We start from the raw sequence: 12752 nt of genomic DNA on the forward strand, positions 1-12752 counted from the left end.
CAAATCGAGGGAACGAAATAGTAAATCGCGCACACGTTTTAGCAAATCGAGGGATTGAAATAGTAAATCATGCACATGCTTTAGCAAATCGAGGGAACGAAATAGTAAATCGCGCACACGTTTTAGCAAATCGAGGGAACGAAATAGTAAATCGCGCACACGTTTTAGCAAATCGAGGGAACGAAATAGTAAATCGCGCACACGCTTTAGCAAATCGAGGGAACGAAATAGTAAATCGCGCACACGTTTTAGCAAATCGAGGGAACGAAATAGTAAATCGCGCACACGCTTTAGCAAATCGAGGGAACAAAATAGTAAATCGCGCACACGTTTTAGCAAATCGAGGGAACAAAATAGTAAATCGCGCACACGTTTTAGCAAATCGAGGGAACGAAATAGTAAATCGCGCACACGTTTTAGCAAATCGAGGGAACGAAATAGTAAATCGCGCACACGTTTTAGCTAACCCTAACCCTAATATTTCTGAATGTTCTCTAAACGTCCTGTTTTTTAAATGTTTTAAAAATATTTTTTTGGGTTATGTGGACGTTAAGAAAACATTCCATTCTTCAACCATTATAGGAATGTTTCTTTTGAATGTTCTCTGAACATTCCGAAACATTTAAAAAACGTTAGATGAACATCCAACTAAACTGTTGCATGAACAATGCATACAGAACGCTTTGAGAACATTATGAAAGACTATTAAAGTTACTGGAAGAACGTTTGTTCATAACTTTGAGAGAATGTTCCCTGTTCGCTGGGATAGAGTATCAGTGATGCTGAAATAACACTGCTGAGAAAGAACAAAATCTTCTGTAGAGACTCAAACTAAGCAAACTCCCAGAAATCCTCCAGCAGGCCGTCCGTCCCGCACATGGATCTGTCAATGGCCCACTGTTTCAGTCACATTAATAGAACGGAGCGAGAAGATGGTCCTGCTCCAGCTGGAGCTCATTATTGTGCGTCTCCTCCAAGATGAAGAAGTGTTTATGTGAACACGCCGCAGCTTCACTGTTCAGGAAACGCACAAGCCAGAAATGCTGCTGAACTCTGACACGGCAAACACTGACGCTTTCACAATCTCTCCAAATAAACATTCCTGCCGTTTCACAAGCACTTTCCCGCTGCAGAGGATTGAACAGGAGATCAAATCATACATCAGCAAAACTCAGGAATCTCCGTTTGGATCTTTAAAGTTGGCATGAAATGAAAATTCACCATATTTAAGTTTTAAATGCCTATTATAGTTCTTATTGTGTGCATTTGACCTCTTAATGTTTAATCAAAACTGAATCTTCCAATCATTTAGTGCGCTTAAACTCCGCCCCCGCCAGCTCACGCTCATCTGCATACTGTTGAGAGCCACGCCCACATCGCAACAGCCAATCAATGCATAAAATACACTGATTCTTTTTCAATAATTCGTAACACTCTGATGTACGTCAGAATATGGAGGAAAAGATCTGATGCTACTTCAGTTTCATCGCGACATTAGCGTATCATTACGAAGAGGTTTTTATTTACAGGTTTAAATACAGGGAACATTTACAGACATTTACATGTGTGACATCATCATCACCGTGGTGATTCATCTTGGTTTATCTGTGATATGTTAAAGTGTTGGTCAATGCAGACGGATGTACAGATGTTTGGCTGCTGTTTTTTCAGCATCTTACGCCATGAGTGTCGTAACGGTGCGTTGAGTTGCACTCAGTCTATCGTCCTCCATTTCCTCCCCAAACAAACGGTAAAGTGTCTCCATCCCAGAATGAACAAACGGTGTACCACGTTCGGTTCAGAAGGCACGGCTGGAAATGACACTTGAGTTGTGTTTTCATGATCCAGTCCACTGTGGATCAGGTTTGAGCAAAACTGAAACTGAACTGAATTAGCCACAACACACAAGATATTCAACAGGAATAAGTGTGTGTGTGTGTGTGTGTGTGTCTCATACGGTGGTCATGACTTTGAGGGACCCGGTTCTGAACCTCAGGATCTTCTTCTTGAGCGCGTGCGAGGCTTTGATCTTCACAAAGGCTTTGGGCTGCAGGGTGTTTCCGGCAGGAGAGGGCGGAGCCAGCTGCTGCGGCCACACCAATCCGCCGCTCTCGTCAGAGTCACTGGACAGCGAGCTGGAGGCGGGCGACTCGGCCTCGCTCAGGCTGGACTCGGACTCTCCCGGCGGGTCTTCGCGGGAATGGAGATGCGGCGCCGGCTGGCTGTAGACACAGGGCGGCGGGCGAGGTTTACGGGAGCGTCTGATTGGTTGTTCGGTCTCGGCTTCGTCCTGACTCAGTTCCAGCGTGGAGCGCCAGCGGCGGTGACCCGATCCGCGGCGTGTTTTGGGCACAACGTTCCTCTCCGCTGTGTTGTATTTGCGCTCGGAAACTCCTCGCAGGTTGTTCTCTGATTGGGCGCGGCAGGCTTTCCGGCCGGGCTTCTTCGGCGCGATCTTTTCCTCCGTGAAGCGGCACTTCTTCGGCGTCGCTCTCGGCTTCCTCTCGGGTGAGCGTCCGGCTTTCGGAGCTTTGTACGCTTGAGCGCGACAAGGCTGCGCTGGGATGTACTGCGCGTTCACCAGCTCGTCCGAGGACACGTGTTGATAGACGTGTTGTGGCGATTCGGCCTCGCTGCTGCTGGGAAAATCCAGAGATGTAGAGCGAATCCCGGCGAGCACCGGTCTGGGATAGCGGACGGAGCACTGCTGCTCGTCGTCAGCCCACGGGACGTACGCCGGCTCTTTGCGGCTGATGCTGCTCTGTCGGATCACTCCTCTGGTTTCGGGTCCCAGGCTGGTGCGAGGTTTGTTCGGTCTGGCGGGAGGCGAGCGGCGCTGGATCAGGCCGAGGATGTACGTCTCCACGCGCTGCGCCTGTCTGTAGTCCTCCGCGGTGGGTTCGTCATCTGCGTCGTCTCCAGGCTGCCACACCCACGGCTCCTCTTCACCGATGCCCTCCAGCGGAGGATGGGGCGCAGAGAGAGAGCGGGGAACTGGAGCGCGAACCGACCCGTTCAGCTCACGGCCAACAAATACATCACCTACAAACAGAGACATGGACCATCATCATAATACTGAAAACAACAAACAGACAACGAATCAACGAATAAAGACGCTCGAGAGTGTCGATCCACTTTGATTAAATTATTTATGTCAGGCCAAGTTTATTTTATTTAGTACATCTCATACACAAATATATGGAAGCTTGTTTCTGCCACGGAATAAAACAATTTAAAACATAACTGCGACTTTTTATCTCACAATTCAGACTTTTTTTTCACATTGTGAGTTAAAAGTAAGAATTGTGAGATAAAAAGTCGCATTTACCTTTTTTATTTTTTTATTCAGTGGCGGAAACAAGCTTCTTTAGTTTATAATAGTTTAAATTTATGTAGTCACCAAAATCGAAATGGTTCGTAAGGTTAAAAATGGGTGAAAATGCAAAACATTTGGTAAATTGATAATTTATAATTTGATACTTTTTAAAAAATTATTTATAATTATGTTATTTTTTTTTGTGCGAATGTGTGTGAGGTAGGGCTTTTCCGATTAATTCGAATTTAATGTTTTGCCTCGATTTTATTATTTTTTAAATCGAGAAATCGCGATTTTGAATAAAAATGTTAGCAAGCGTTACAATTAGACATGCTGACAGTACAGCAATGATAACCGTATTAGGAGAAGAAAATGATCCGACCTCATGATGGCGCCGGCGCGCTTTATTAACCGCTCTCATGTGACGCTCTATCACTATTCTTAAGCGGCTGTTCATTCAGTAATAAAAATGAGCCGCAAGACAAAAAGACAAAGTTATTAAACGCGAGTTGAGCTTAGAAGTTATGAATATATTTTGGAAATATTTAGCATTTTCTTATTTTATATTATTTCTGAGTATATAAGATAAGTTTGTACGACATTTGCCTTCATATTTCAGGCATATTTTCTGCAAAGATATTTAACAAATTGTTTTACATTCAGGCCTACTTTGAATGGAATTTGAATCAAGAGAATGTTACTTAAATCATATTGTAGAAAGTTTAAGTTGACTAGTTAAACAGTAAAAAAATAAAATAAAAGTAAAAATAATAATAATAATTTGAAATCGTGAAATGGTCAATCGGTCTGAAAAAACAAAACAAAACAACAAAAAAAAATAAACAAATAAATTGAGATTTAACTTTTTCGCCATATCGCCCATCCCTAGTGTGGGTGTTTGTGTCTATGTGTGTGTGTGTGTGTGTGTGAGAGGTGTGAGAGTGTGTTTTCTAACAGAGCGGGTCTTTCTTCTCCTCAGTGTCAGGCGTGTATATTCACACTGAAGCTTAAAGGGTCTCATGACTCTGTGTGATTTCTGCAGTCTCTGCTTTAACCATTTCACTGCCAAAAAAAACACCAAACAGTCAATATTACACTCTGGAATGCTTTTAAAAAAATTGATGAAGACTTTAAGATAAGATACAAGACTCAAAGTCATTGTTCTTTTCCAGTAAATGCATCTTGATTTAAGAATGTTTAGATATTTGTGCTGGAAAACAAGACAGAAATACGGAGGAAGAACATAATTTTTTGCAAAGTACGGCCACAGAGTGAACTGGATCTCTGTAAGCGTTTGTGTGAGTGTGAGTGTGTGTGCAGTGCTGGCAGACAGAAGTGTGCGTTTGACGGGTGGAGGGAGGATATTTGGGTGGTCCTCTTACCAACAGACTTGGGTCTCTCAGAGAGCCGGACGGGGCGGGCAAAGTCAGACGGGCCGAGAAGACAAGGACCCTCAGTCTGTTCAGAGCCTGATAGAAAACACACACACACAAATATATATATTTATATATTTAATGAGTAAAATGAGACGTACGAGTCGACATTCTCTTGATTTGTGCTTACAGCTGAAAGTGCAATAATTTCTCAAATGACAACAATCATGTTCGCTAATCAATATTACAAGTTTGAGCAAAATAATTGTGATTATTAAATCATGACTAAAATATAACTAAGGCTGAAACTAAAATAATAAAATAATTATTAAAAAAATAAAAAATAAAATTAACACTATTCTAAGGTGATCTGTATCAAGGCAGCGGAATCGGACATCAAAACTGATATTGATCCATATCTTCAACAAAAGCATATGCCGTTATCAACTCGTCTTTAATGGTTTAGTGGAGAAAATTAATGGGATTTTTACTTCCAGATTTGACTTTTGCGCTCCATTAGATCACAGAATGACACCAGTGACCAATCACAATCAAGCGTTAGTGAGCGACGTGTGATCAGGCCGTACCTGAGCTGTGTCGACCGTCTCCAGCGTCAGTGAGAGGCTCGACTGCGCAGCTGTCTGCGTCCACCTTCAGCTCTCCCACCTGATGCTGCAGCAGCTTCATCAAACTCCACGACGCCACCTGAAACACATCAAATAAGTAAATGAGTAAATAAATAAAACAGTTAGTCTTTGGTCATGTGACTTTTTTTAGGATGAGACTGAGCTCTCTAAATACTCCCAATTACTCCATTATCTCAAGGCATTCTGGGTCGTCTGTGTGAGCATGAGGAGAACTGTGAACTATCTCTGTGCAGGTTTATTAAACTCAGATGAGCAGAGAGTGAAGAATGGGTTTCTGGGAAGAAGAGGAACGTAATGTCCTGCGTCTAATTCAGCGTGATCCTCTACATCTCCAAAACCAGCTGTTTGGACCAAAACGAGCTGAACTAAGAGTCTTATGATGTCAGAATCACGGAATCATGAAAATGGAATTTACTGTAACACAGAATGTCACAGTTTCAGCTCTTCATCAACACGCCAAAATAAGTTCAGTTTAACAGAAATATATTAGTGTACAGTAGAATCCATGTATAATAATACTGTTTATTAATCATTATATTTATGGAATATAAGAATTTTTCATGTGACTAAACCCTCCCTGAACATGATAACTAGTATTTAAAGACTTGGTTGCTAAGAAACATGTGACAGATTGACTGATTAATGAAAACAACATTAGCAGATCAAATCAGTACAGAAGTGTTTGTGGCCGACAGCTGACTATGTGTGTGTGTGTTTTGGGGGAAGTGTTTACAGGTCAGATGTCAGCAGTGTGTGTGTGTGTGTGAGAGAGAGAGTGTGTGTTTACTAATGGCTCCTGGTCCCCCAAATAAGATCATGCACTAAAGCTGTCAGCTTAACGGGATGAAGTGCACACTCATCGTCATGGAAACTGCAGGCCGAACGAGATTCATCTGACAAAAGCATTTCACTATCAATGATTCATATTGACTGATTTACACAAAAACACAATCACTGAAGACTGACAAGAGACAAACACACACTCACTCGCACACACACTCACAAAGCTAATAAATCCATGAAATATAATTGAAAACTCAAATAAATCACCTGATCTTTGAAAGAGGAATCTCTTGGAACAGGTGACATTTACAGCAGAAATCAATAACTAAGTATTAACCCTTATAGGGTGTTTGGGGTCTTTTTAGACCCCAAATGACATTTGCTAAAATAAAAAAGGAAAGTATTTGTCCAAACTGACATGAAACTGACATGAAAAAAACAAATTGGAGCGATATCGGAAAAAAAAGGCTCTCCAGGCAACAAAATATATATAGTTTTTAAACAAATTTAATTTTACTCTGTTTATTAATGTTTTTAATTGACATTTGTGCAGTTTTTGGAGGATTTATCATATCTTTTTAATTTATATAAATAAATTAAAAAATATTTTTTTAAATAGGTTTTTATACAAAAACAAGAAAAAAAAAAAAAAGTTCTTTGTCCAAATGACATGAAACTTTGTACAGTTGTTCACACTTTCTAGATCTGCAAATAAAAAAACTGGAGCGATATCTTGTTTTTATGTTAATGTAGGAAAAAAAGGGTCTCCAGGCAACAAAATGTAATTTTGTAACAATATATATATATTTTTTTTAAACAAATGTAATTTTATTAATGTTTTTACTCGACATTTGTGCAGTTTTTGGAGGTTATATCATATCTTTTAAATTTATAAATAAATAAGTTTAGCTTTTTTGTTGTACTGAAAAAAATACGTTTTTCAAACATTTTGATTTTAAGGATGGATTTTCTAAGCGGGGTCTCATCATAATGTAACAATATAGAAAAACTGATTTTTTTATTATTACAAACAAACTTGAAAAAAAGTATCTTTTATTGTTATAATTGTGATTTCATAATATTTAGATCTGAATCCAGCTGAAAATACTTGTGTAAAGATGTCTTTCAGTCAGTCAAACAGCAAATAGTGGAGCTCTGCAGCATCTACTGGATAAAGTGATCATTTTTTACTTTTAAAACTGCATTTTCCAAAAGATGGGCAAAAATCTCACACTAAACCATGTCAAATTATCCATGTGATCCCCATGAATGAAAGTTACAAATGTGGCTCTTTTATAAAGTGAATTTTACATAAAAAGCTGTTTTTGTATAAAAATCTATTTAAAAAAAATATTTTTTACATTTATTTATATAAATTTTAAAAAACTATGATAAATCCTACAAAAACTGCACAAAAGTCGGTTAAAAACATTAATTAACAGATTAAAATTAATAAAAATATTTTGTTACAAAATTACATTTTGTGGCCTGGAGCCTGTGAAGACCCCGAAGACCCCGAGTGTGCTTCCCGAACAAAGACCGCACAAGGGTTAAATCATTAATTAATGATCATAATGTGTTGTTGAATGATGTGAAAAGACAGTAAAGACGCATTAAGACAATGAGAATCAGTTAATAAACGAACATCTAAAGAAAGTTGAACAGCTGCTTTTACTGTGTTTTTCAGGAGTGAATGAATCAGTGCACTGGAATGATCCAGCCCTACAGAGGCTCCCTGAGCAGTGCACTTACTGCTGAAGAGAGGAGATTGAGACACACCCCGTGAATCACATCTGGGCTTCATCTCTTCAGATGCTGACGACACTATCGTCTTCTGCAGAGCTGCTTAGAGTTGAACTGAATCAACACTGATCTGAATAAGGACACTTTATCACTGTGAAATAATCAGTTCGGTATAAAGCGCTGCAGAAATAAAACATGATAAAACACGGATCACGTTTAGAGAAGCAGCTCAGCAGAGCTCTATAATTTAACCTTTTCTTCTCATCAATTATTCACATGTACGACTCGTTTGAACACTGCAATTATTACTTCACCGGCTGGTTCTGGAGAGAAAGACGAGCGCGTTAATTACAGCAGCACTGGCCAATCAGAGCGAGAGACCACCAGCACTACACTAACACACACACACACTTGTGTTTATACAACACACACACACACACACACACAGATGAAATGAGGGCAGTGTGTGAAGTGTTTCCGGCTGTTGTCTTGTGTCAGATTGCTGTCAGCGCTGATGCCAGGAATAAACACTGTGTGTGTGTGTGTGTGTGTGTGTGTGTGTGTGTGTGTGTGTGTGTTCAGAACCAGTGAGGTCCACCAACAATACGAGAAGCACTTCACAACAAGCTCCAGTTAGTTAAAGGGTTAGTTCACCCAAAAATTAAAATAATGTCATTAATTACTCTCCCTCATGTCGTTCCACACACATAAGACCTTCGTTCATCTTCAGAACACAAATTAAGATATTTTTGATGAAATCCAACGGGTTTTTTTTTTATCATCAATAGCTGAAATTACCACATTCAAGGTCCAGAAAGGTACTAAAGACATTGTTAAAACAGTCATGTGACTGCAGTGGTTCAACCTTAATCTTACGAAGAGACGAGAATACTTTTTGTGTGCGCAAAAACAAAACACAATTATTCAACAATTTTTCGTCTTCTCTGTTGGCGCAGTGCTGCTTTTCCATGTTTATGTCCAAACGCTGGCTCATTATTGGGCGTCTCCTGCGTCAGCATCACAAGTGTGCGTCAGCTGATCACGTGATCAGGCGTCAGCCAATAATGAGCCGGCATTCGGACATAGACAAAAATACTGTAACAGAATAACAAAGGAGAGGCGAATTTGTTGAATAAAGTCGTTATTTTTGTTTTGTTTTTGCGCACAAAAAGTATTCTCGTCTCTTCATAACATTAAGGTTGATCCACTGCAGTCACATGACTGTTTTAACAATGTCTTTAGTACCTTTCTGGACCTTGAAAGTGATGATTATACTGCTGTCTATGGACGAGTCTCTCGTATTTCATCAAAAATATCTTAATTTGTGTTCTGAAGATGAACGAAGGTCTTACGGGTGTGGAACGACATGAGGGAGAGTAATAAATGACAGAAACTCATTTTTGGGTGAACTAACCCTTTAAAGTCATTAACTAACATTCGTTAACAGTATCTTTCATCTCAGTTTAGGCCCATTAAATAATATTAACAGATACGAATTAGTAAATGTTATTAACAATAACAGTAATTAAGATTAATAATTCCTTCAGAAGTATTTTAACTAATGTTAACCTTATTGTAAAGTGTTACCAGAAAATGATTATTGAAGAACAAGTGAAAGATTTAACAAAACACTTAATGTAATAAATCAAGATGACAAATCTTCTGAGATGACAAAAATCATGTTTCTCTGAGGAAAATTAACGTTATTCTTATATTTTGCTCATGATATACTACAATCTTTACCAAGTTAACACGTTTCTCCGATTAATATTGAAGTTCTACAAACTTTAGTCTTTAGTCTGAGGGACAAAAACAACAATTTCGACATAATATTACCAAGTTATAAATATAACAGACTACAGGAGTATGTTTTCAGTCTTTCTACTCGGAATTATTAGTGAAATTTACTAGCATATTTCTGAGTGAAAACATCAGTTTCTACATCATTTCATTTTCCTTCAGAGTAGAAAACTATGAAACTAGAACTATGAAACAATCTGAGAACGAGCTTTTCTTGGGTTATTATGTGAAGATAATTAATTAAACTCAGTCACCGAACAGTTTCAAACTTTCTACATGTATATAATCGTTCAGGGAGTCTTACCGGCGAAGGGAGCCTTGGGTTCGGGTCGTCGCGCGGCCGCGCCGGACTCTCCGGCTCCGGTTCGGGAGTGTGAAGCGCGAGCGCGCGGATGATCGACGCCTCGTGCCGCCGCTTGAGCAGCTCGAGCTCGCAGATTCCCGCCAGACTGAGCTCGAGCCGCTGCTTCTGTCTGCTGCGCTCCGCCAGCGAGAACAACCGGAACATTATTAACGACTGCTTCACCGCAAACACATCTAAAGAGGAGCAAAACCGCACGCTTAAACGTTAAACTACACCGACAGCCGTTTTTAATGAAGTAAATGTGCAGTCCATGATAAAATCCTGTCAGTTTGAGAGAGTTAACGGTTCCTCCTCGCGAGCTGCGGCTGTCAAGAGCTCATTAGCATATTCTGCCCGGCCGCTTTTTATTGGCTACAGATTTTCTCCGCAAATTACTATTTTTAATATCCCCGCCCCCTTGAGACGCATATGGAGGACCTGCAGAAATTAAAAATAAATAAACATACATCTATCTATCTGTTTATTTATAGATGTATGTGATAATAAATAAATACATGAATAAATATAACAATATATAAATAGTAATAAAAATACATGAAAAAATAAATAAATGAAAGACTAAATAAAAGTAAATAATAATAATAATAATACAAAAATAAAATCAGGATTTATATTTGTTTTGTCAAGTCATTTATTCCTTTATTTATTTTCCTATTATTACATTTATTTCATTATACATGTATGTATGTATATATATATATATATATATATATATATATATATATATATATATATATATATATATGTGTGTGTGTGTGTGTTTGTGTATATATATATATATATATATATATATAAAACTTATACATAAATAAAAGTGGGAATAAATGTATGCATAAATATAAAAATACATAAAATAAATGAAAGACCAAATAAAAGTTAAAAAAATTATGAATAAACAGAAAAAGGCTACTAAATGAAAGAAAAAGTAATGAAAAAGTAATAAAGCATCACATAATTATACTATAAAATATATAATTAATTATAAAAGTAATTTATTCCTTTTTTTATTTTACTACTATTACATCATGTATTAGTTTATATATTTATATATGACATTTTTATTTCCTTTCTTTTAACTGAATGATGGACGTTTTAAAGATGACAAGTATAAGATCAAATAAATAAAACAGTAGATCATGAATTATATTACACATCTAATTAATAAAGAAAAGTGTTATGTAAATTAGGTGCATGGGTTTGTTCGCTGGTGATTTATGGCGTCAGAGCGCCACCTACTGACCATCTGAATATCACATGATCATTATAGAAGAAGACCTTTACATAAATTATGTCAGTAAGCGTCAATGTTTGTATAAAGTGTATTCAATTTATTCAAAAAGCTGAATGAGAATTATAATTTCTGTACAATCTTTAGATTTTTAACTAATTTATCTGGCCTTGATATCGGATATATTTTATTTATTATATATATATATATATATATATATATATATATATATATATATATATATATATATATATATATATATATATATATATATATATTAGTTAGGATGTAATTAGCAGGAGTCATTAAACAGTTTAAATGAATGAATGTCACACAGAATGCAGTGATTCCTGTCAGTAACAGCAGAGGGCGCGCGTGCGCAAAGAACTGAACTCAACTGAGTTTAAACTTTTTTAACTCAATCATGTCCCAATCAAAAGCTTCTTCTGTAGATATTCATCATTGGAGCTCAGTGAGCTCTTCTCATCTGCTGCTAAAGCTCATTTTATTGCTTTAATATCATGAGGATTTAATAAGCTCTGTCGTTATTCTCTGTATCGGTTTTATTCATCTAGTTAAAGACAAGATTCTTGATATCTTAGACTTTATTCATGGCTTCTTACAGCATTACTGAACAGCCTGTAGGATGCATGTTTGTTCTGCTGATTCCTAATAACACCAATCAGAGCTTGGATCATAATAGTAGCTTTTTATTGTTATTCTTTCAGCTAGAGATAATCTGAAACTGAATAAATCTCTCAAATGTATTTGCATGAGGACAAAAGGCGTGTTATATTACACCTAAGACAAACACAAACACTTCATGAGGAAATCCAGCTCTGCCGGGATCCATTTCCATATATATGACTGTGTGAAGAAAGCAGCACTGAAGCTGATGTCAGCATGAACGTCTCAGTACTGTAATTACTGTTACGCTGATGAATGAATTCACGCGCCGTCTCCACACTGATGGTTCAGTCCGCCGTCTGTTCACGTGACTGATGTCAGGCTCGTGGTCTGGAGTCAGTGTGTGTGTGTGTGTGTGAGCTCGGGTCACACTGAAAGCTGCCGTCCCTGGGGCCAAAGGAGGGCCGATAGAGCCACGGTGACCTCTCTGACCTCTGTGACCCTACAGCTTGATAACGGACTGAGACGCCCTCACTAATGCCTGACACACACACACACACACACACACACACACACACAGTGAAAAGAGCACCAGTGATGATATACTCAATAAACAGTGTGACAACAATGTGAGCGATTCTCAAACAGCCACATTTCACCCCAAATCAAAAGGAAAAAATTTGTATTTTGTATTAAGAAAAATATTTATATTTTGCCTCAAGAAAATGTATTTATTAATTTTTTAGGGAAATAAATAAATGTTTACCCTTTATTATTTATTAATTATTTTTTTATTAATTAATTAATATTTTTTAGGGAAATTAATAAATTTTTACCCTAATCAAAAGAGAAATTAATAAATAAATAATAA

At 37.8% G+C, this 12752-nt stretch overlaps 1 protein-coding gene across 1 annotated transcript; it reads right to left on the reverse strand.

Annotated features, from left to right (window-relative positions):
• Window positions 1-956: 956 nt before the first annotated feature.
• On the reverse strand, window positions 957-10326 carry dact3a (dishevelled-binding antagonist of beta-catenin 3a). The gene is made up of 4 exons (XM_067397287.1): window positions 9967-10326; window positions 5277-5394; window positions 4699-4785; window positions 957-3042 (listed from the first exon to the last, which is right to left on the reverse strand). The coding sequence occupies exons 1-4, from the start codon at window positions 10168-10170 to the stop codon at window positions 1952-1954; spliced, it is 1500 nt and encodes a 499-aa protein (XP_067253388.1). The 5' UTR covers window positions 10171-10326; the 3' UTR covers window positions 957-1951.
• Window positions 10327-12752: the final 2426 nt, after the last annotated feature.

Source organism: Chanodichthys erythropterus, chromosome 10 (assembly GCF_024489055.1).
Source record: "Chanodichthys erythropterus isolate Z2021 chromosome 10, ASM2448905v1, whole genome shotgun sequence".
Taxonomy (NCBI): Eukaryota; Metazoa; Chordata; class Actinopteri; order Cypriniformes; family Xenocyprididae; genus Chanodichthys; species Chanodichthys erythropterus.

What these genes read in the sequence shown, in the direction of transcription:
- dact3a (XM_067397287.1), bottom strand. Translation starts at nt 10,170, where the DNA reads ATGTTCCGGTTGTTCTCGCTGGCGGAGCGCAGCAGACAGAAGCAGCGG. An exon ending in ACCCAAGGCTCCCTTCGCCG is followed by an intron (nt 5,395 to 9,966) that starts GTAAGACTCCCT and finishes GATGTGTTTCAG; the next exon opens with GTGGCGTCGTGGAGTTTGAT. An exon ending in TGAGAGACCCAAGTCTGTTG is followed by an intron (nt 3,043 to 4,698) that starts GTAAGAGGACCA and finishes CTCTGTTTGTAG; the next exon opens with GTGATGTATTTGTTGGCCGT.